At 44.3% G+C, this 23,174-nt stretch overlaps 2 protein-coding genes across 2 annotated transcripts; one reads left to right on the top strand and one right to left on the bottom strand.

Annotated features, from left to right (window-relative positions):
- The first annotated feature begins 609 nt into the window (after nt 1-609).
- Nucleotides 610-16,912, top strand: LOC128719310 (ATP-dependent Clp protease ATP-binding subunit clpX-like, mitochondrial). Its single transcript, XM_053812934.1, has 6 exons — nt 610-682; nt 14,546-15,710; nt 15,786-16,062; nt 16,150-16,299; nt 16,392-16,613; nt 16,694-16,912. The coding sequence occupies exons 1-6, from the start codon at nt 610-612 to the stop codon at nt 16,910-16,912; spliced, it is 2,106 nt and encodes a 701-aa protein (XP_053668909.1).
- A 3,283-nt stretch (nt 16,913-20,195) lies between these two features.
- Nucleotides 20,196-22,869, bottom strand: LOC128707282 (tumor necrosis factor alpha-induced protein 8-like protein). The gene is made up of 3 exons (XM_053802233.1): nt 22,782-22,869; nt 20,686-20,840; nt 20,196-20,609 (listed from the first exon to the last, which is right to left on the bottom strand). The coding sequence occupies exons 1-3, from the start codon at nt 22,867-22,869 to the stop codon at nt 20,196-20,198; spliced, it is 657 nt and encodes a 218-aa protein (XP_053658208.1).
- Between the last annotated feature and the right edge of the window lie 305 nt (nt 22,870-23,174).

Below are 23,174 nucleotides of genomic sequence, written 5' to 3' on the forward strand. Positions count from 1 at the left end.
TCTCTTTTGGTTCCAGCATCCAGTGAAAGGGCGGGGCGCTGAAAATGGGCTATCAGTTATTGTCCAATGATTCTTTATTGCTTTTTTTTTCATTTGGCTTGTGTTTGACTGTTGAATGTTGAGCTCTTCGTTGGCGAAAGTTTATTAAGTAGTAAGAGTGTTTGGGGTTCATAATCCTTTGTTTTTGCTAAACAAGCATCATCTTCTTCAATAAATCTTTCTCTTGAATTACTAAGCAGCAATACGCATGCAGCAGTACGGTTGTATCTTCTGTATCGGTACCGAACAATTTACACTGAAGTGGTAAGCTCGGCTTAATCAACCACAACAACAAAAAATAGTTCTTTCGATCGAAATTAATTCGTGAAAACTCGTGCCAGCGTGTCGGAAGCGAACCAGTTGACCGTGGCCCAGTGCGTGTGAGATAGTTGGAAATATTAAAAATTCCACCAAACAAGTGGACCGGGTGCGGATTGCTGCAGGAAATCGGATAACAGTCTGTAAGAAACCGGAACCGATTGGCGGCACACACACAACGCAGCAGCAACAGCAGCATCAGCGGTAGTTTCATACCCCGAAACCACTGAATTCTCGTGTTACGTGTTCGAGATGCGTAGCGTGCGGAGCAGCTTCACCATCGGGCGGTTGGCGATTTATCCGAAAAATTCAAACATTCGCACTGGTGAGTACAGTACACAGGTATCTTTAAGCATGCTTGTACAGTAATAGATTGCTTTCTTTCAGGTACGGCTTGTGTAGCGTTTTGATTTTGCGAACCGCTTTGCTTATTTTTGCGCATAATAAGAGACACATAATCAGATGCAATGCTACTTGCTGGAGGTTTCTCAGGTCCGTACTGACCTTCCTACGCTGTCCAATGTGACGTAGACGCACTTTCACAAGAACAGGATAGGCGATTGTTGTGGTGGGTTTTTTTTTGTTGTGCACTCTGTCCAGACCGAGCTGAAGGCACTGTTACCTCCTGGCAACCTTGAGCATTCCGCTACAACTCAGGGTATGAACGATTTTGAAAGGACGAACGTCTACCGATCACCGATCCCGATTGTGCATGAACTTACGGAGCGTGCCGTGCCGTTTTTCATTCTACATCCAATTCTTTGCAACACAATCGTTCAATTGGAGCGCAAAACATGCAGAGATACGCTTTGATAGGAACACGTATCAATGACTCGTTCCACATGAATGAACCAGACCACCTTCACACACCGTACAGCCGAGACGGCACATTACTATTTTGCTGTTGTATTTTTTGTTTAATCGCAACCCGACTATACACGCCCAACGCTATCGGGCGGGTGATAGTGCGGGTTAATTTTTGGCAAAACAACCTTTTTGTGCAAATATCCAATGCGAAAAAATGACAGAATCCTCTCGAAATCGATCGATGATTTTCATTCTGTCTATTCGTTCCGAATGTAAGGTAAACCGGTGAGGAATATGGGTGTGTTTTTTTTCTGCATGACTTGTAGAGAAAGGATAAAGGTGAGAACAACCATTCAAAAACTGGCACCAAACACTGTCACCCATTCGCCGCCACAATCCGACCCGGGCCTCGGGAGACTCGGAGTTCGTCTCCCACTTCATTGAGGACATGGTTAACGAATCAATTATTTTATTTTATGTTGTTTACCTTCCTATGGTGCCTTTTTTCAACGACTATTTCGAACGACAACCGGGTGCTAATAACCTGTGGCGTCGCTTCATTTTGGATTATAGTAATTATCGGTTGGTTGACGAAAAAAAACTCACATACACACATACCGTACGATCATATGGGAATTAATATATATATATTAAAACAACCAAAAAAAAACCTGCAAAAATATGCTTCTGCACCCTTGGACCATGTGCATACTTGAATGGGTGTGTTGTTTTGCTAGTAAAATGCGGGAGAATGGGAATTGAGGGAGAATGGGTTGAAAAACACAAAAAAACGAGGTTTCTTTGCGCTTTTACACTCAATCAACCGTTGTGTGTTGATGTTACTACCAGCGTTCAATGTTTGCGAACAACAAGATATATTGTACTATTGAATTTTGCTGGTGTCGGATGTAGTATGATGGGGGGTTTCCTTTTTTGTTTAAGCAGATTGTTAAAACATGATGGCGATAAAAAGCTTGGTGCGGATTGATAGTTTGTTTGTGCATGCTGCGGAAGGTCGAGGTCTACCGTGTTGTGCGATCGTGGCGACAGCCTGCGATCGCCTAGCAGCTAGTGTCTGTTTTGGATAGTGAGAAAAGGAGAGCCATAAAATGGTACATAATAGGATTAGCTACTAGCCCGCGGTCGGTTTTAGCAGCCTTTTTTTAAATGCTGTCTGCCAAACGATCCACTCGGGTTTTGTGTTATGCGAGTGGACACACTACGTGATCGTATAATGTGATAAAGACAAAAACGAAGGCAATCGAAAGAAATGCAAAGCCAAAATAAAGATCGTTCCACCGTGTCCAGATGGGCCCAGGACGATTACAAATCCGTGACCTTCCCCCGGTCGGTGGAGGGTAGTATGCAATTAAAACGTTGACCCTTTTCTCCTGACCTAGACGTTCAATGTTTCGAACTGGCCCCGCACACTAGATAGGCGCGTACCGTGTGTGAACTTGACAACGTGGTCCGTAAACGTGGTGTAGCTGGTGTGCGTTAAGCATTAGATAATTGTAACCACTAGCGGGAAGTGTGCGTCCTTTAGCGTCCTCCAGATGGGTCAGGTCCGCTAGATGTCGGGTTAAACTTGTACGGTACTCAACTTCCATTTGTTTTTGGATGTATTCCAATGCCTTAATCGAAGCGTTACGGTTTGTAGTGCCAAAGCCAAACGATACAATAAGCTCTTTTTGCATTTGGCACGGTTTTTTTTGTATCGTCACGCAGCAAATTATTCTGTCGAGTTCTTCTGGTTTTAAACGTCAAAATAACTTCTTTGGAACCATGCACGGCAAATCGAATGAACAATACATTCTGCTTTAAAAGTTTGCTATGTTCAAACAACAGTTCCCATTCGCATTACAGGGTTTTTTAGATGACAGAACAACGCAAGCGCATATCACACCAAACGCAGCGCATGACATTTGAACGGCCTTGGAAGACACCAGAACTCCAGCAAGCAAAGTACAATGCAAGCACATGATATCACAATGCATGCGTATCAGCCAAGTACAATCCGAGGAGTATAAACGCACTCTGGGAAGGATTTTGACAACCATACGATGTATCTTTTGAACCGCATTTATCAAACTAAATATTATTTATTTCATGAAAAATGCTGTAAATCTATCCTTGGCCACGTTTATACTCCTCGGATCGTACTTCATTTCTACCGTCGTACTGCTGTTGTGATAAGCTGGGCAGCCTTTGTGATATTATGTGCTTTTATTGAAGTAAGCCTGCTGCGGTTTTGGTGTCTTCTAAGGCCGTTGGAATGTCATGTGCTGTGCTGCCGTTGTTCTGTCAGCGATAAAAACCCTGTACAACTTCGTATTAGGAACGGTAAAGCAATAACGCTTCTCGTAAATGATTGTTTTAAGCTGAAATTTCAACCATAATATCAGTGAGATGTAATGGGTTAACAGATGTCAAAGAGCATGTCACATGAGATATGATGTGCTAGCTCATCGTGTAATAGTTAATAGTAATAGCCTCAAGTTATGTGAAACGTTGAATGTTAATTTCCTTGATTAAAGCAAAGAGTCGTTTTTTTCCGCGACGTTCATAACATTACATCTATCAAATGTTCGTCGACAGCTGCGCCAATGTCTCTGATAAAAAGGTACCGCTTATCTTTCGATAGCGATAAGATATTACCTTGAGCGTCATTACTCGTTCCAAACAAGGCGTTGATGGTTTTGGGATGGGGGGAAGTTTGTGTTTATCATCCCAGCGGCATATTGCTAGTTTTATTTTCGTATATATTATGGCATATGCGCAAATTTCACAAATCACTTTCCCGTCCCGATGCTGCATCATATATCAAATATAATGCATATTTATCTGACGCGCACAAGCGTTTTTTTTTTTAGTGTGCGGACATTCATTGTGCGTAGAATCGCCTCAATGAATCAATACGCACGCCATAAAGGGTACTTGAAGCAATCAGCGGTAATACGCATTGTTAATGGTCACCATTATGCAGGCAGATGGATCGGAAAGGACTTGGGTGTCGAAAAGGAGGTTGACCGGAGGGAAGAAACTTGTTTTTCTTTTTTTTTTATTTACACCGCTAGTTGCGTTCCAGCAGATGATGAAGTACCGATGGGTTGCGGTGTAAGGGCGTCGTTGGGCTCTGGTGTTCCTGGGATCGACCCAGTTTTGCGTGCGTGCGTCCGTGACACGATTTCACGAGACGCGCCGCCGTCATCATTCACCCGTGCGGTGCAATCTTCTGCTTCCTTGGTCTTCCCGTTGCGTCGTGGAGGATTGTGGAAGAAGAAAAGGATCATGTTGCAATGCGTTAATGGCGTTTTAGTGGACGGTGGATGTTGTTTTTCTTGGGCATGGTACTGAAATGCATAACAACTCGCCCCACAGTGCATCCGCCGACAGTTTAGGGGTTGGGGAGGGGCACTAACGATGCAATACAGGTAGATATTCCACATCCGCCGTTGGTCGCTGTGCGGCATTTTCCACGCAGTTGTTTCTGTTGCGATGGCCTCGCTGAACCGGTTTGCATATTTTTCACAGAAACTGTCATCACGCATCGAGCGATTATGAAGGGTTTTTTTTTCTTAAATGTAAGATTTCTGATTGTGATGATTTCGAAGAAAATTATTATACGGGCTAGCTTATTGTTGCATTGGATAATAATATATGTTAACAAAAAAAGTGCATTTTTTGGGTTGTTGAGCCTTATTGCACACCCATCACCATTAATAAACGCACAGTGGAATGTTCAAACTCGTTTTTCTGAAATCAACGGTTGGCAAATCGGAACTCCAAATTTCTTGAGGATCGTATTAACTTGAAAGTTTTCATCGGGAATTCTTCACACAACGAGCTGGTTAATTTAAGGAGATTTAAAGGATCAATTAAAACACAAGTGTTACTAGAGTATAACAACAATGGGAAGAGGGATAAAACTTCGGCTTGAATTACTCCAGCGAAACAAAACCAATTCAACAAACACTAATTGAAATTACCAACCATTATGCCCCGTAATTTAGCGCAAAGCGAAGACAATCCGTTTCCAGTAGTGGTAGTACGCACAATATGACCACCCACCGTTTGATCGTCCAATAGAGCAAAACAAAATGCGCGAACTGTAGGTACTTTCGGCGTGTCGCATTGAGCGGTCATCGGACGGTGGGAGTATTTATTATCTGAAACAACTTGTTTACTGTAGAAAATTTGCCTTAATGCTGCGCAAATTCCCCACGTTTTACGTCAGCGATCGGGGCGACAAGACAAGAGCGCACAATAAGCGTGCACGATATTCTGGCTGACAGTTTTATTGATTTTTCCAACCCTTCCTTATCCAGCTTCCATCCTTTCCACACGCCTATTCTACAAAGAACCTCCATCTCAAGGTCAAGGTTTCGGTGGCGCGCTGTTTCAACGACGGCTTCAGCTTGCCCCTCGAAGGCTCATCTCGCTCGATCGCTCGATGCGATCCTGTTTGCTTGTTGCGATTTATCGGAAGGAATAACGTTACCATGTTGTACCGCTGGATCGCGATTAATGGTGATGTGTTTTGTGGATGCTGGCGCCAAATTCTTGCGTAGAGAGGGGAACCCCCATGCCGGAGCGAGAGGAAAATAAATATCCGAAATCCATTAGATCAGGCGACAGGTTTTTGGTTTCGTCGGGGATTGTAAGCAGATATGTTAGTGGATATATGTCTGTTTGACCATATGCCACTTTGCTTACGTTGAGGAATGAAATGTTAAATTTAATTAGATGCGAACATATTGCCTATATTATTGGACGACTCTTCGCTTGGTACTTAAAGGTAGACGCGAGTGTTCGGATGGCAGCAACCTAAATTATCGGCCATTTTTAACGTCCTGTTTTGGTGCAATCGGAAGGTACCAGCGGGTATAACAAAACGTTTTGATAAGCGCACCACAACCGATCATGACGTGATCGTACCTCCACCTTATCATGCCGTGATTCTATTTTAACTTAACGAAAGTGAAACCGCAACATGATAGCAGGAAGGTTATTTTTCGACCGCCTGTTACTTGGAGCTTGCCAATCATTCGTCTATTTGATGGTGAATTCAATCGTGATGCATCAGCTGATTTGCTGTGTTCGCTAGAGTGGGGTGAAAAGGAGCTGTTGCACTCAAAAGCAAACGCCTACACCAACACATACGGTTAGAAACGTGGCGTGTCCTATTCCTACACCTAAACGGACTGCGAACTGCGATGTATTAGTAAACAAGATAACCACTCAGCGAGGGGCGCGCTAAGAGGGTGGAAGACTTAGAGTGGACGTTGGAGGTTGAGGGGTTTGTGTCTTTATTTTTGTCGTTCCGTCCAAGGGGTTTGTTTTTTTTTTGCAATGTTGTTTACCTTATTGTGTTCACGTCATAAGACCCGCGTGTACACGATCACAACGCTGTCGCCTGGAACGAGAGGCCCGGTTGTGAACGTGCGCGTTGTTTATCACTTGACTTCGGTTCTTATGGGTCTTTATCAAGCTCAATCATCGGCCCACTCTGTCTGTCTGGCGTGCGTATTTGTGTAGTCTCACTGTGTTTTCCAGGGTGATTGCGCATGGAGGAGCACGATCGCAAATTGCACTAGAAGAAACTATAGAATAAGCAATTGCTCAAGCTTAACTAGAGTATACTGAGATAGGTATAGAATTCTACTCCATTTTTTGGAACTTTATCAAGCAATAATTGGGTTTTCTTTAAAATTCTGTTAATTTCCACAACTTCACAGCCTTCAGTGTGATCGAGAAGAAAAGATCCAGATAGATTCCACATTCAACTGCAACATATTTCAGTTCAACATGTACATAATTCAGCAATAGTTCCACCCTTATCGCTTGAACTTGAAAACCCCTGCAAAAGTCAATTGCTGATGGGTTCTTTACGCGTAAGTGTGTGTTATTTTTTTGCAAACATTTGAGATCAACAACGAACGTCGGCGGGTGTATAAATATTTTACCTTCAAGGTCATTTTCATTTATCGAGCGCGCTGAGGCGAGGATCGTACAATAAAGCTGATCAATACGCGGAAGTGAGATGAGTGAGTGCATAGCTCACTCCGTGCCGAATGGAATACTCACCCTTACGGGGTGGAGGAAAAAACTCCTTTCCCGTTGCTAGTTAAACATCATCTCACGGGCTGGTGTGTAAGACAATTATGATTCGCAATCTCGCATTTTATCGTTAATTGATGTGATTTTTCGCATCTTTAGCAGGCGCACTGGTATCAAGCAAAGAGGCACTTGTTAGCCGGCAGAGCTCTGTTTGCACACGTTATTGATGTCAGTAAAACAATTGTGCATAAGATTGCCAATGAATTCCAAGTGATCTATAGGCCACTGTATTTTTGGCATGTAAATTCTTCGCAAGAATTGCAACCAATTAAAAGATGCTGATCGTTAATTATTTTAATGATAGAAGTCTTATATTTCGAGCATTTCGGAGTAGAAATCTCACGAAAGGTACTAAACTACGTAATACGGGGTTTTTAAGGGGGGAAACACCAAAAAAAGATCATTTTGATTACCGAATTTATGTATTGTTTTAAATAAATCGAATTTAAAGTTGAATTTCTAACCTTTGACCGATTTTTCTCAAATGGTAGTTCCACAGAAACGATCCCTTATGTCATTCCTAATGTCAAAATGCTGTGTCCTTTACGAATCTGTACCGAATGAAACAGCCCGGCACCTGTATTATTTGACAGATAGGGGCTTAAAGCTTAAGCTTTCTAGCTTATGGTATGATCTGCCCCAATAATCATTGGTTAGTAACATTAACTGTATTTTGTTTACTGGTGTCTTCTAAGGACGTTGAAATATCATGTGCTGCGCTATTTGTGATAGGCGTTTGCGTTGTTCTGTTAAAAAAAAAGCAATGTATTGTCGTACTTTATGCTATATTTTTCAACGACGAAAACGCCTACTCATCGCCGCGCCCGAGTAACCTTCGACATCGTTTGCAATTTAATAAATATGACCACACATACACACAAATCGTGCCAGGGGGTAGTTCGTTCTTGTAGTTCACATCGTGATGCCTCCCCCCGGGGCAATCGGGTTGCCGTTTCGCTTGCAAATCACGCGATCGTGTGCGAGTGTGTGTCACGATCGTAAGTAGCGTGCGGTACAAATAACAAAAAAACGCACACGTTTTTCCACAATCGCATCATATCTTGCGACATTTCGCTTTCCTGCACTCTTTGTTCACAGTTCGATTGCCCACACTACGCACTTCTTTTGCCCGTGCGCGTGGCGATCGCTGCCCCGCGATCGGCGCCACTCTCGTGTCGACTGGCGATTCGGCTGGTTCGAAACGTTTTGTTTTGATTGCTTCCACCCGGTGCGGTGGGTTCCACGCACAGCCAAGAAGGGCGGTCGGAGGTTGTAGACTATCTAGCCAGCTGGCAATGCCGAGGTCAAGCTGACCGGTAGCGCAATCGCAAGCAATTCCGCGCACGTATGCGCACTCGAACGCATGGCGAAATGCAGCAGCGTGTGTCTACACACGCACGTGCACACCCTCGACGCAATAAAATAAAGGCCACAACGTGCGCACCGCGGTTGTTGCAGTAGTGTGTGTGTATGTGTGTTTTTTTTTCATCATTTTCTCATGCAAACAAAACCGTTTGATGCACTGAAAGTTTTTTTTGGTAATGCATTTTTGATTCGCAACCCTTAGCGAAATGCGATGGAAAAGTGACTCGCTGGGGAGGCGGTTTTGTTATGATAAACGTTTTGTTTTTCTTCTTCGGCGGCGTATGCGTTAGTGTTGCCTTTTTTAGTTCGTACCAACAGCCCAATATGGAACAGATGGCTTGTCACAACGGTCATAATCACTGGCAATAAAACCAGTGCCACTTGCAATTTGTTGCGGTGGAACGGTGTTGCAGCAGTGAGCAATGCGTAAGGAGTGAACTATAGCACGAGCCATAAATTATGGCAACAATGCAATACGGCACCATGTATATATATGTGTTGTGCATTAAACTAAAAAAAACCCGGCTGTTCGAACTATTCGAATATTGGTCGAAATCATACTATAAGCTAGGTTTTTTGTATGCGTTATGACGTTTCCAGCTCTCCATATAAATGGCAAGCCAAGTTAAGCCTAGAAAAAAAGGATTAGATTGGTTTCCTAATGAAAGCTTCGACCAACCGCTCGACAAATCTCAAAAATCAAATGATCTCCCCATTGCTGTTTTTTCGTTATCCGAAAGCAAGTTAAAGCAGTATGTTATGTAGAGATTTGGGTGTGAAAGGAAGTGTTTGCAGCGTTCTTTATTGTCCGTTAGTTTGTGAATTTATTGGGAAAATTTGGGAATATATGTCGTCCTTCTGATCCCACCGAACGCAAAACAAGACTTTCTGTGAGTGAATATTTCGCTTTGGTAGTCGAAGTTTGCTTTCGTTACTTGTTTAGGGTTATTATACATTCTGCCTTTAAAAATTCCAGGAGCAAATGACAGGACAAATAAGATTTGTAGGATTTATAGGAAAGGAAATTCTGTATAACGACTGTCACCGAGATATGCGAGTCCTCTTACACGCGGATTCGGTGAGAGATAGTTTTTAGAAGATTGACAGCAGAGCTAGTTTATAGCACCAAATTTAGGCAAAGAGGTGAACACTTGGTCGAAAACGCCTTCCTTTTGTCATAGAAAACATTTGTTTTCTAATTATTGTACATGTTTTCTTTAAAAAAAATTTCTTAAATTGATGAATAAATGAAGAACAGAGAAGGAAGTCGACTCTCCAACTTTATAACGGTCCGCTATAACAGCATATCTCGGGGGCTGCCTGTATAATATTGCAATGTTATTACATGCCGTGTTTGACCCAAGAGATCTAACACTATTACCAGCGTTATGTAAGGGTGCCATTAACTTTTGTAAAACGTTAAAGACTTACTTGTGAACCCAATGCTACGATCGATGATGTGTTTGCTGTGTGATCGATATTGAAGCCGGTTCGATTGTAGTCGATCGTAAACGCGGGAAAACTATAGAATATTAAAAGGGCAGCGTATGTACATTTTTTTTGCCGCTGCTTACTCGTTTTGTTGTTGCGAGTTCGGCAATAACAGCTTTACATGCTGGTACAATTTGGGAATCAGTAGAAGTGGGACAGCGCGTTGCAAAAACCACCTTCACAGGTCTCCCGACTCGTCTGTTGATCGGTTGATCGGTGGTACGTTTGTGGTCACCCGATTGCCAAAAAATTCGGGCTGAAGTTTACAGTGCTACAGTAATTCCCCTTGCAGAGCATATGCATGCGCTTCGATAGTTTGTTCGTTGTGCGGTCGTTTATAAATTCCAGCCACGGAAAGGTATTGATCGCACGAAGGTTGCACGGGACGACAGCGAGAGAAGGGTTCGATAGTTTGAGGATTATTTATAATGTGGATGTGATGGCGTTTCTGCGCTTACATGTTCAAGGTTACTGTCGATTAATTATTCGTTAAATAAGGTAGCATATCAAGCACTTACTTTTATTAAGCATTTTTAAGCGCTTTATCATATTGTGATTAAAGTGGTATATTTTATCAATAAAAGATCTTCCTTTCCATTATATTACTATTCTCAGGGAGAATAAACAATTAATACAAAATTGTGAGATCCCTTGGTTTAATGTTGGATTTACCCAAACAAAACTCAATGCTTTTGTCTATCCCGGCCATCCTCATGAATCTATTTCGAACGATTTTCATTTTTGCACGGGTGTTTAGTATGCTGGTGACCCCAAAACTCCAAAAAAGGTCCCTCTTCAAACACACCTAAGGCTCTAAATCACACTGTCAAGCTCAATTGGTGGAGGTTGTTGGTCGTAATGCTTTTGTTTTCGCTGTCCCCTGCTCAACTGGGATTGACCAAATTGATCAGCGGTTGCTTAAGAGCTACCAAGTTCGAAACCAAATCACATTAAATGTTGAAAGTTGTGGGGGGATGACCATTTGTAGTTTGTATTGTACTGTGCATTACCCACAGGAGCACTGTGCCACATTTTGCAATGGAGCAGCCATCAGCCTAAGACGTGTGAAGTGTTCTCGAACCACTCGAATGATTGAATGGAACTGGTCCTCCAAAATCCATAATACCATTGTTTCGTTACTTATCCGCGCATGTCGTCTGTGGGAAAGGATCACGCTGATGCAGCGTTGTCAGTGCGGCGGAGATGCCTACGGACCGCGGGCTATACAAGCAGCAGCTACGGTGGCGCTCTAAAAAATTAAAAACATCAAAAACCAGACAACGCCTCTCCAGAGACAGTGGTCCGATTGCAACTAAGGGGTGCAGGTCATTAGCGCCATCCCGCCCAACGCTGACAAAAGGTTTTGGGGCGCGCGTTGTTGAAGCGATCATTAGAGCCCGAAGGGTTTTCGGGGCCAGGGAAGAAAGGCACCGAAGCCATAGATGGCAGTTGGCGCATTTTTTGAAATCATGAAATCATTAATCATTTGACCGAACGAAAAAAAAAGGCCAGACACCGTGTAAACAATGTCCTTATAAGGTATGGTACTGTTGATTGTCGGTCTAACATTAGCTTCCAAGCTTTAAACTGCAAATGCAACCAGAGCAATGCGTCGAGCGAAACCTTCGTCGGGCCGGGTGTTTTATGAAGGTGAAAAACTTGAAATAAATTCCACGACAGTGGACAGTTGCGGTAAGCGAAATCCTCCCTGTTTTCTGGTTTGCTCATTGTACTGTTGAACCTCCGTTGCGATGGCCAACTTAATTAAATTTATAATTTTAACCTTTCCGCTGACTTTTGTGCGCGGTGTGAATGCCTGCTGCTCCTTAAAATATGATTTCACCCGTCCATTCAACGCATCATGCCGTGCGCCTTTGCCGTGCATGTTCCGTAGGACATTTCCCCGAAGTGAATACATTTCGCATTCGTTGTTGCTTCTCGCCTGAAGCCCGCGACGAATTAAACGACGAATAGTGGCGTCACATAACGTGGCCCACCATTTGAGGATGATTGAGTAATGAGGAAAAGCAATGAATTTAGTCCCTTTCGCCGCCCGTGCCCAACGCCCGAAAGTGATCCTACGGTGGTATGATGTCAGACGACGATCGAGCCCCAAAAACGTACCTTCACCCGCGATCGCTCCGCGAATGACTTACGCGCCTAGCTGGCGAACTACAATTTCTAACAATAGGAGTGTGGTGGCCTCGTTTCCAAAAACGCAAGCACCACTCATTTCTTAAATTTCTTTTAAAGACCCACATTTATGAGTTCATGACACTTTGGGTGCAACCTTGAGGCCCCAAAGAATGGCCGCGAGAGAGAGAGAAAAAAAAGAAACAGAATCATTTCACTGGTGGCTTGAATGTCGTGGGAATGGTTTAACTGGAGAACTCATCTCATCGTTCGTCGAGCTCGATCTTGCCGGTACGCAAGCCTTTGTCGCACCGTGCAGTAGGACTTGCTGTTTCCCGGGGCATTTGTTTACCATTTCACGTCTCACTTAGTGCGTTGAATGTGCCGCGATCATCATAACCATTTCACGCATAGTTTAGCAGCGCACGCAACACATCGGAGGGCACCTCTTAATGGGGCGAAGAGTGTTTTCCTTCAATCTTACTCCCGACACTGCACGTTCGCGCGTCTCTTTGTGGGACTGTGCGGAGACGAGTCGGTAAACCGGGGACCGGATAATGGGGCACTGTTTATTAGCACTTGCGCTAGGGCTCGGGCACAACCTAAAAGGGCTGCTCTGGCGTGTAGTAGTGGCGGTTGATCCACTCGGTCGCAGAAATTTGCGCCATTTGTTTACGATGATGGCTCTGGATGGTACTGGCCGACGGATGGATTATTCGTCCCGCTGTTTCTGATGCTGCGTGCGCATGTGGATGCTGGGGAAAGACAAAGAGCGTCCACCGAAAGACACACACACACACCCCGCGAGATGAGGCTTTAGGGTGAGCTGTGCGGTAGAGCTAATGTTTGTACAGTTACGGTTGTTTTATGATCTAATGGTTCCTACAATTACGTCCCCTTGGACTGCGTTGTTGTTATTGTGTACGGGCAGGCAGTGGTATGCCCCGTGCATCATGATCATCATCATCAATCAACAATGTACAAACATTGACGCGGAACAGTTGCCGGAGCGAAAACACTCGATATAAGCGGTTTTGAGCCCACCCCTGGTGGCACAAGGGTGTCGCACGGAACCGGGGGGAGGGTGGGGACGATCAACCGAACCAGTCTGGATTAGACCCCCCTTCCCCCCGGTCTCGAAACGAAGCGCCAATGTCTAATTGGGATTTTTGCATCTCACCGGAGGCGGCGGAACACCACCGGCACCGTGTGGGTAGACTGTGACCGTCTAATCTCGCAGCTGACATCAGACTCCAGGGCCGAGGTTTTCTCGTTGGGAAATGTATATTCATGCTTTAATTTGGCAGCTCACGTCTTCGCCTTCGGTCTCTGCCGGTGGATTATGGCGGGTTACTTTTTGCTTTCCCTTGCAATCGACGAGCGCGGATTTGAAGCCGAAAGTCGGTTGAACTTTTTTTTTTGCTCATTTTCGGGAGCTTATTTGTAAGTACATGATCATTCGACTTATTACATCAGTCACAGGGCAAAGATTGTCGAGTTATTCGAGTTGGTTGCTGTTTTAACGGCAATTATTTTGTGATACTCTATTGCGGCGGTTTTTACCATTTATGTGTGTGTGTGTGTTCGTTTTGCTGTCCGCTTCATGTACGCTAATGATTTTTGCAGCTACGAATTCCAGGTCAAAGTGTCAAACAATACGTGGTTGTGTAGGGTTTTGCTTCGGTTCACCGGATTCGTGGCCCACTGCATGCCAGGGATTGAAGAAACGATCGTAGAATCCGCCGTACGATCCATTGCTGAAGAGATGGGTGAAAGGGTTCGGCAATTGGTGTCTCTAATTTTGCGGGTTTCGTCTGAAGATTAGTATTATGTCACTTTGAAGGTAACCGTTGTCCGTTGGAACGTCACAGTGTGTCAGGCATCGTAGAGACAGGGATAGAGATTTGGAAGACTCATACAGTGGATAATGGCAAACTAAACATTCATTACTCAGAGCTCCAAGTTCCAGAGTTCGCAGACAACGGAGCAGCGGAGCAACGGATAAACTACAAATTCATTGTCCAAATTCTCACAGAGCTCACAGTCTTAGGCAACGGAGAATGGCAAACTATAAGTTCATTGCTTGCAAAACGTTCCATGTGCCATGAACTTTGCGAAGATTTGACCAGAGGCAGGTTATCTTCTGCAATACTTTCGATTTTTGTTCACAAGAAAAGCTCCTGCTTCGATTAGGCGAAATAAGACGGTGTTTACAAACATAATCGAAAACTAGATAGACTAATGTGTGTTTTGTTTCGGTTTATTCTTTCAGGTTCCATCTGTCTGATTGCGTCCACTGCCTCCAACGGTTATCAGTTCCAGCCCCACCATCCACAATGTAGCTTGGTGACGCTATCGTCCAGCAAACCCACCGTCACATCGAGCGATTCCGCCCGGAGGACAATCGGAACTCACACTCACAGCGTGAAAGCATGTTCTCCCACGGTTGTACTCTGTGCCGGCTCACCGCCAACGGATGGCCCTGCCGGTACGGTGTCGCAACACCCACAGCGAACCATCCGTCGTTCGCTTCACGTCTCCGCGGTCTGTGATAAATCATCGTCGAAAGATGGTGGCAGCGGAAGCAGCAGCAACCCACCCGGCAGTGGCAGTACGGGTGGCGGAACCACCGCCAGTGGAAGCGGTGGCTCGTCGTCGGTCGGTGCCGGTGGCAAGGACGGCGGTAGCGGCGGTGGTAAGGAACCACCGAACAAGAAGAACACACTATCCTGCCCGAAGTGTGGCGATCCCTGTACGCACGTGGAAACGTTCGTCAGCTCGACGCGGTTCGTCAAGTGCGAAAAGTGTCACCATTTCTTCGTCGTGCTGTCGGAGGTCGATTCGAAAAAGACAATTAAAGACACGGAAACGAAGGGTGCACGAAAGCCGCCGCCACCGCCCAAAAAGATCATGGAGTACCTCGACCGGCACGTCGTCGGACAGGAGCTGGCCAAAAAGGTTCTCTCGGTGGCGGTGTACAATCACTACAAGCGCATCTACCACAATCTGCCCCCGCCGGCGTCATCGTCCGCGGGTGCCACGCAGCAACAGCAGCAGCTGGATTCGATGTCGCGTAGCGGCGATCTGCTGCACATATCCGGCATCGGCCATACGATGATGAGTTCGGCACCGTCCGAAGTGCCACGGCCACCGCTCGGTGCGGGCGGTTCCGGGCATGGTGGGGGGCCGGGTTCGGCCGCACACCACCCCGGTTCGGAGCTGCTGGACAAGAAAACGCACGAGCTGAAGCTGGAGAAGAGCAACATTCTGATGCTTGGCCCGACCGGCTCGGGCAAGACGCTGCTTGCGCAAACGATTGCCAAGTGCCTGGACGTTCCCTTTGCCATCTGTGATTGTACGACGCTAACGCAAGCCGGTTACGTCGGCGAGGATATCGAGAGTGTGATTGCGAAGCTGCTGCAGGACGCTAACTATAGGTAGGATTGATTATATAGTCGTTGACGCGATGAGTTCCGCTCAATTATGTCGCTTTCTCCATTTGCGCCGCACAGTGTCGAACGGGCGCAGACGGGCATCGTGTTTCTGGATGAGGTGGATAAGATCGGTGCCGTGCCCGGTATCCATCAGCTGCGGGACGTCGGCGGTGAGGGTGTGCAGCAGGGCATGCTGAAGATGCTCGAGGGTACGATCGTGAACGTTCCGGAGCGAAACTCACCGCGAAAGCTGCGCGGCGAAACGGTGCAGGTGGACACGACCAACATTCTGTTCGTAGCGTCCGGTGCGTACACCGGTTTAGATCGTTTGATTGCGAGGCGGTTGAATGAGAAGGTAAGGTGGGCCCGGTGTGTCCACATCGCACGCGTGCGTATTAGGAGCGCGATAATAATGATGCGTTGATCGTGCTTTCCTTCGCAGTACTTGGGTTTCGGAATGCCGGCAAGCTCATCGGAAGGGCGCCGGGCTGCACAGGCGTCTGCATCACCGATGGATAACGATCAAGTGGAGCGGGACGCGAATCTGAAGAAAGTGCAAGCGAAAGATCTCGTCGAGTTCGGTATGATTCCTGTAAGTGGAGCATGGGTTGTCGTGGACCGTTGTTTTGGGGAGAACATTTTCTTGATAATGTTTCTTTTTCTCCCCCATCATGACCTTCACAGGAATTCGTTGGTCGCTTCCCGGTGTTGGTGCCGTTCCACAGCCTCGACGTCGATATGCTGGTACGCATCCTAACCGAACCGCGCAATGCTCTCGTGCCCCAGTACAAAGCACTGCTCGGCATGGATCAGGTGGAGCTGTCGTTCACCGATGAAGCCCTCAAGCAAATCGCTCAACTAGCCATGGAACGGCAAACTGGGGCCCGTGGTCTACGTGCAATTATGGTACGCATTTGATGATTTGTCTTTGTGTGGTTCTCGTGTGGCTCTCTACTTATGCTAATGTTGTAATGTGTATCTCACAGGAAACGCTTCTATTAGAACCAATGTTCGAGGTGCCCGGATCGGACGTGCAAGGTGTACGGATCACGGAAGAAAGCGTACGCGGTGCAGAACCGATCTACGTACGCCGCGGTGAATCGAACGCATCGAACAAGGATCCTCCCGCATCCGGCGAGGCTGGCCACAGTAGCAGTAATTCTTCGGAGGAAGAGGAAGCCACGAAAGTACGCGTGAAGCAGTAACAGGTAAATCTTGAGAATAGTGTGGGAGTGTGCAAAATACACCGCGAGAGAGTATCCCGACAGATATCGTGAGCATCATTACTACTTTGCCCAAGCGATCGATAAACGCAAACGTGAATGAAACATGTATTTGTACATACGATTATTTTCACATACGGCTACCGTTCCTATTTGGTCTGTTTGTTCCGCTCTGTGTTCCATGGTGGTTTAAGTTTTGGTTTTGTCCTATTTTTGTAACTTTAATTTAACAGTTACATTTATTGCTGCTTACTGCGTGTTCGTTTGTATCACACAATAATGAGATGATACGAACCAGTAATTGTTTGTGTAGGGACAACTTTTATTCAACACTTTATTATCGGACATCAGTTCATGAGCCTGGAGCGTCCTTTTTTAGTACGATCGAAACATCTTTAATAATCGTGTTCTAAACAGTTCTAAACATTGTGGATGTACGCTGAGGGAAGATTAAACCAAAATGTATAAATTTAAACTGGTTCTCATCATCCGAGTCACCTTATTCCATCTCACTATAATCCTAAATACAGTTTATAACGACAGAACTATTGTTTCACTTCGGTGGCATTATATTGTCCGGTTAGTACTTTATTAGGCTCATTTGAAACAACCGTTTAATATGTTCTGTAAATGAGCGTTACTAATGACGCTAGTGATTTCAACAAAAGTAAAAGTGAAACTTCACCGAGGCGGAATTAGGTGCCACAAATTAACAAAATTCAAAATAACCACAAGTACAAGGAATGCATCCGACATAAAAAAAAACAAGAGTTATCGTTTGTGTATGAGGTAGGGTGCAAAAAAAAATGTAAAGACAAAACCTACAAAAACCATCAAGTTTTTGACGTAGATCGTCCGTTTCTGCTGCGGGTAAAATAATTATGGAAAGTAAAAGCGGAACAAATATTGCAACTGTTAACGAATCTTGCGAGAGTTATATGTGAACAGCAAAGAAATGCTGTGTGGCATAAATATAAAAAAGGGACTCGCCCGATCGAGTGCAGTGGATACTAGCGGTGTGACATCCCCACTATACACGACTACAACTGTGCGGAATTGGCCCACTGTTTCGCACTGTTAAAGCCTTTAATTATATCTTTCAGCGTGCGAGCATGAATGAAAGTGTACATGTAATTAGCATCTCGTGTGTAGAAGGATAGTTTTAGCGTAGGGATTTTTCAATTCCTTAATTGTTTTCTTTTTCTTCCCGTAATCCTTTAATTATGTTGTGCGTCGGTTAGGGACGATTGTACTATGCAAGTTGATTAGGAGGTAAGAGAAATTAAAAGTAATAAACAAAAAAAAAACATCGAGAAGTACAGATGCGTATACGGCGTGCGATGTAAACGGTCGTTAATGCCGGTTAACAACAGGTGCTGAAAGAAAAGAGCTTCGATGCGATTCTCCCTTTCATCGGTCTAATTACAGATTCGATCGAAGGTAACAAAAATCGGTTTCGAATATAACGGGTGTTGATATTTGGGTTAATCGGTTAATGGTGCGTGAAGGCGCCATTGCAGTTTGAAATTGATTTCAGTTGCTTTTAATTAATTATTAAGTGAGTTTTTATTATGTGGTTCCTCCTTTATAACGCTTTTCCTAGTTTTCTTTCTTTCTACGCTATTAATTAATCGATAAATCACACCACTTGTTGAGAGGTATGCTTGAGTAATTTAAAATAAAATAATAAACCATTTAACATTTTCTCATGCTTAAAATAAAACATTTCTTGTAATCAGGAACATGGAAACCAACGAATGTCGGCTTTTCACGTGAAAGTCGACATTGTGAAAGATTTCACAGCTGCGAGTGAAATATTTCATTCAAATGCGAAACAAATCTCGAAACACCACGCAACGCACTTCCATCCCAAATTTTTTTATTTTAATCTGTGCTTTTTGTTTTTGATAAATGGCAAAATAACAACGTAGATGGTTTATCACCGAAGGAAACGAAACAACCGCAGGGTGTTCTAGGTGCCCATTCAAAATATCGTCAGTTTCTTTTTATTTCAATTAATATCAACTGTTTGTCGTTCCCACACGCCAATTCACGTGGCCCTACATACACAATAACGTTTAGTATCTTACTCTGTTCATACCATTTGTTAATTAACATTCAATATCGCTCAAACAACAACACGGTTCGCTAGGAAACATTCAACAATCCTTTTTTTAATCCTTTTCGGTTCTCTTGGAACTCTTGCTTGCTCTCTCCCTCCTTCTCTCTAAGCACATTATTTCTGTGTTAAAGTATCTACTCTACAAGTAGAGTGTGTCCATTTGTGTAGTTCTGTAATGCATATGTTTCATTTCTGTTTCTGTGTAGAAGTGTTTTCCTTTGAATCAGATCTCTGCTACGCCGGTGCATTTATGATAAGTCTAATATTGCTGTAGAAAGATGCGAGAGTAGAATAGACTTTCTGCTACGAGAAAAGTGTTCATCAAAAATGGTCCTTGTGTTGGGCTTATGCATTGCAGTTTGCAGTTTGTGTAGAGATAAGTTCGTTTCATCTACGTGTTCGGGATATGGACGTGTTTTCTGTGCCTCACGCAGTTTGTCACACGATTGTATCCTGCACAAAAGGTTCCGAATGGAGTGTAACGTTTTAGTGACAAGTGAGATGAAGTGAAAATGAAGTTCCTTATGCTGTATACTCAACGTCACTCGGGAAATGACAATACTGTGGCAATTCTTCCTTAAAAGCCTATCCCTCCAATCGTCGGTCTAATTGATATGGACATGACCCCAGAGCACAATGTTTAAGTTTTATTTCTACTGTTCCTGAAACGCTTGCTTCTTAACCTAACATTTCCGCTGCGTAACGGCGGCACGGATGTTACTTTGTTTTTATACGACTACGTAGCTATTCCGTAACTTAATTTAAACACTATCGTTGCATTAAATAAAAAGCTGTAATGGTTTAGCTTTTCCCCTTCCCACTTTCCCTTACATGTGTGACTCGTTTTGTTTGTTTTTTCGATTTGGGATTGAAGCAGCTGTAGTTCTTATACTGCTGACTTTGCGCATTGTTTGGTGTGATCTATCGCTTTAGCCGAATAATGGCTGTTGCTGCTGCTGCTGAAGAAATCTAAAGCCTTGCGGTGCTCGTGCAAGATGGATATATGTTATCCGGGAAAGTATTCTGGCCTTTCCACCCAATCGCGCTCCTTTTCCCTACTGGCAGCAGATGAAAGACATCTGTTTACGATCTCCCAATTTCTGACGCGAACCCTTGCGGTAGTACCGGGTGGTAATGGCCACATTAAATATCTCCATTTTCCATCGCTTTGTTCAGATCGACCACAATCTTGTCCATTATCTCCCGGTACGGGGAGTCCTGCCGGAAGGCCGTCTCGAGCAGGGCGGAATCCGCGAACGTGTCAAACACCTCGTCAATGCGGCCCAGCGATTTGTCCGTCAGATGGCGCACCACACACGACCGCAACAGGCTCCGGCAGTCGGCCAGCGATTTCTGCAGATAGTTCAAATCAAAGCTGTAGTCCACCTCGTAGAAGGAGAGGATCGCCATCTGGAGCGTTTGGAACTTGATGCGGAACCGATCCGCCTGCCGTAGCTCTTCCGCGTTCAGCTGTCCGTTACGGTGCAGTACCGCAATTTTGATCACGATTTTAATAATGTTCTTCACCAACCGTTCGGCATCCTTTTTGCTGCCAGTCTGTAGGAAAACGAGAAACAGGGGAAACAGTTTGTCACAAACTGAGGGTAGTGCGAAGCAGTGTTGCTTTACTCACATGTACTTTCACCAGTCGGTAAACATTGTCCAGCAGGGATGCGGTCGTACCATCGATAAATACTTTGGCTACATTTTTGCTTGCCATCCGTGAGAGGATTTTCTTCTGGGCCCGCAACCCAATATCCTTCGCTTTGAAGGCATTATCCGTCATAACTGAAATTTGTACCACAAATCGGATTAGAAGCGGGTTTTTGGTAAGAACTGGGCGTAAGAGCCGTACACGCGAGAGGAGTAACCCACGGCAATCGAATGGGAGTCATCGCTCGGACCAAAGTCTTCGAGCGTGGCACCACTATCAAGAACAACTTTCTCGTACCCTATCTTGCAGCGCAAACAGAGACTTGTGTATCGGGAGGCTCTGTTATCATAAACAGTTTACAAAAGAAACACATATCTCCCATTCGAAATGCGTATGTGTCATACTGTTTGCTTGTAACTGTCGTCGTATCGCTTCAACGATCAACAGCAACAACCGTTGATAGCTTTAGTAACGTGGGGGTGGGTTGATTGTCACGATGCTAAACGACATCAATTCCCAGTTGATTGTGGTGTTTGCTTTTGTAATGATTTCATGCCTTTGTGGTTTGTTTCATGCGCAGCAGCCATCAATTGGGGGTTGTTCACTGTTTTGGAATGCTTTTGCTACTCGTAGCTGCCAATAGCTAAAGAAAATCGTGTGGTTTTACGCTTCACAGTAATTTGATCCCGTGGTAAACTGTTCCCATTCGTCTGACACCCTTTTACACGATATCCTGTGCCATTCCGCCATTTCGTTCCGGTACGTACCTGTATCGATCATTCTGAAGAATCAAATTCTGAACGCAATTCGTATCTGCTTAGTGCGACTGTCTGTTGTCTTGCTTTTTAATATTGACTCGGTGATGTTCCAGTGCAAACAAAATAATGGTTCGAATATAAAGTGCTCAGTGGTCAAACCGAAACAGAAGATAATCCCATTTGAACTTAAAACATACAAAAAATTTCCTGAAAGAAAATGAAATAAAATGAAAAGAAAAAATGTAAACAAAATGTTGAACAATTAAATTATATTGATTAAAAACACAAAACATTGCACAAAACGAACCAATTACTACCTATATTGAGTCCTTGGTGGCAGACATTTGTCTGATTAAATAAATAAATTTCAGTTCGAAACGTAACGTTGAAATAAAGACAAGGTGATTGTACATTATGAGTGTCTAGCCAAAGAAACGCCTTCCGTTATGTTATAGTCGTTCCACATGCAACATTATGCGGGTAGCCAACCTTATAGGCGTTTTTGTACCATTATTTTGTGGAAATTATGAACAAGTACATGGAGTTGTTCCCATTACGTAGAGACATTTTCTTGATGATAGTAATTCCATCATCGGGGCGCAGCAATATTTTATGAACAAACTGCCAGACGCGATAGCTACCAATTATAGTATTATTCATAACATAGAAACATAGTCTTCAGGAGGTGCTACAAAAATACATTACACTCCTCAGTGAATGTTAACCTCATCGTGATATCGTACCATTTCACTAAGCCAAATTCAAACCTACGCTAGAATGTACGATCAAATGTGAAAAGGACGGGGTTGGCATAGATTTTCTGACAGTACGAAATGATTAAGCCACGTGGCCCACCCGTTTAAGCGGATTATGGTGTTCCTGTTATTCGTCCCAGAAAGGGCTGACCAGTTGACACACGCGGGCTATATGGTCGTGAACCAATCAAACATAAGCTGCTGAAAATGTAGCTTGGGAAGGGTTTCCTTTTTTTTGCAATTCGTTCCAAGACACAGTCTCGTCGACCCTTTCCAATAAGGATTACCGATGACTATTTCACCCATCAACCCGAACCTTTTTGGTACTGTTGGATTTCATTTTTTACACCCATTTCCTGCCCAGGTTGGTTTGAGGTGGTTTTCTATTAATGGTATCCATACGCTACGGCCGATGGCTTCAACGTTCTTGCCGAGCACATTGCTAAAACCGTATTTTCGTGAATTACATTCGCATGGCAGTGGGGATAATCTTTAGGTAGCCGGAACGAAGAACTCTTTAAACGGTGGTTCGGAGTCCACTTTCCTGGCGGGTAACACTTACACAAACAGTTCGCACACTCGGCAGCGATGCGCTGGTAAACGATCCACGTTTGCAGCTCAAGAATGCTGGCCGCGCTCATGTTGTACATGCTTTAATGAATTTTATTCAAGATGGTCCCGAGTTACTGCTGATGTTTGCAGGCTTCGATATGCACCGCATGCGCTTGTCGCGGATGGAATCGGTTGGCTGGCTGGATGGAAACGTCAAGGATGTCCTTTCGGTAAGGTCCACCAAACGGTTGTTAGTGGAGTTTTACTAATTATCTGCAGAGATGGAGAGACAAAAGAAAAACAAAATTAAATTTATAACACTAAACCGCATCTTATCTGACAGACATTAAGAAAGTTGGATAAATTATATAAATTTTTGATATTTTTAAAGTTATATTTCAAT

This window comes from Anopheles marshallii, chromosome 2 (genome assembly GCF_943734725.1).
Source record: "Anopheles marshallii chromosome 2, idAnoMarsDA_429_01, whole genome shotgun sequence".
Classification (NCBI taxonomy): Eukaryota; Metazoa; Arthropoda; class Insecta; order Diptera; family Culicidae; genus Anopheles; species Anopheles marshallii.

What these genes read in the sequence shown, in the direction of transcription:
- LOC128719310 (XM_053812934.1), top strand. Translation starts at nt 610, where the DNA reads ATGCGTAGCGTGCGGAGCAGCTTCACCATCGGGCGGTTGGCGATTTAT. An exon ending in AAATTCAAACATTCGCACTG is followed by an intron (nt 683 to 14,545) that starts GTGAGTACAGTA and finishes TTATTCTTTCAG; the next exon opens with GTTCCATCTGTCTGATTGCG. An exon ending in CTGCAGGACGCTAACTATAG is followed by an intron (nt 15,711 to 15,785) that starts GTAGGATTGATT and finishes TGCGCCGCACAG; the next exon opens with TGTCGAACGGGCGCAGACGG.
- LOC128707282 (XM_053802233.1), bottom strand. Translation starts at nt 22,869, where the DNA reads ATGTACAACATGAGCGCGGCCAGCATTCTTGAGCTGCAAACGTGGATC. An exon ending in CGAGTGTGCGAACTGTTTGT is followed by an intron (nt 20,841 to 22,781) that starts GTAAGTGTTACC and finishes TACAAATTTCAG; the next exon opens with TTATGACGGATAATGCCTTC. An exon ending in ACCGACTGGTGAAAGTACAT is followed by an intron (nt 20,610 to 20,685) that starts GTGAGTAAAGCA and finishes GTTTTCCTACAG; the next exon opens with ACTGGCAGCAAAAAGGATGC.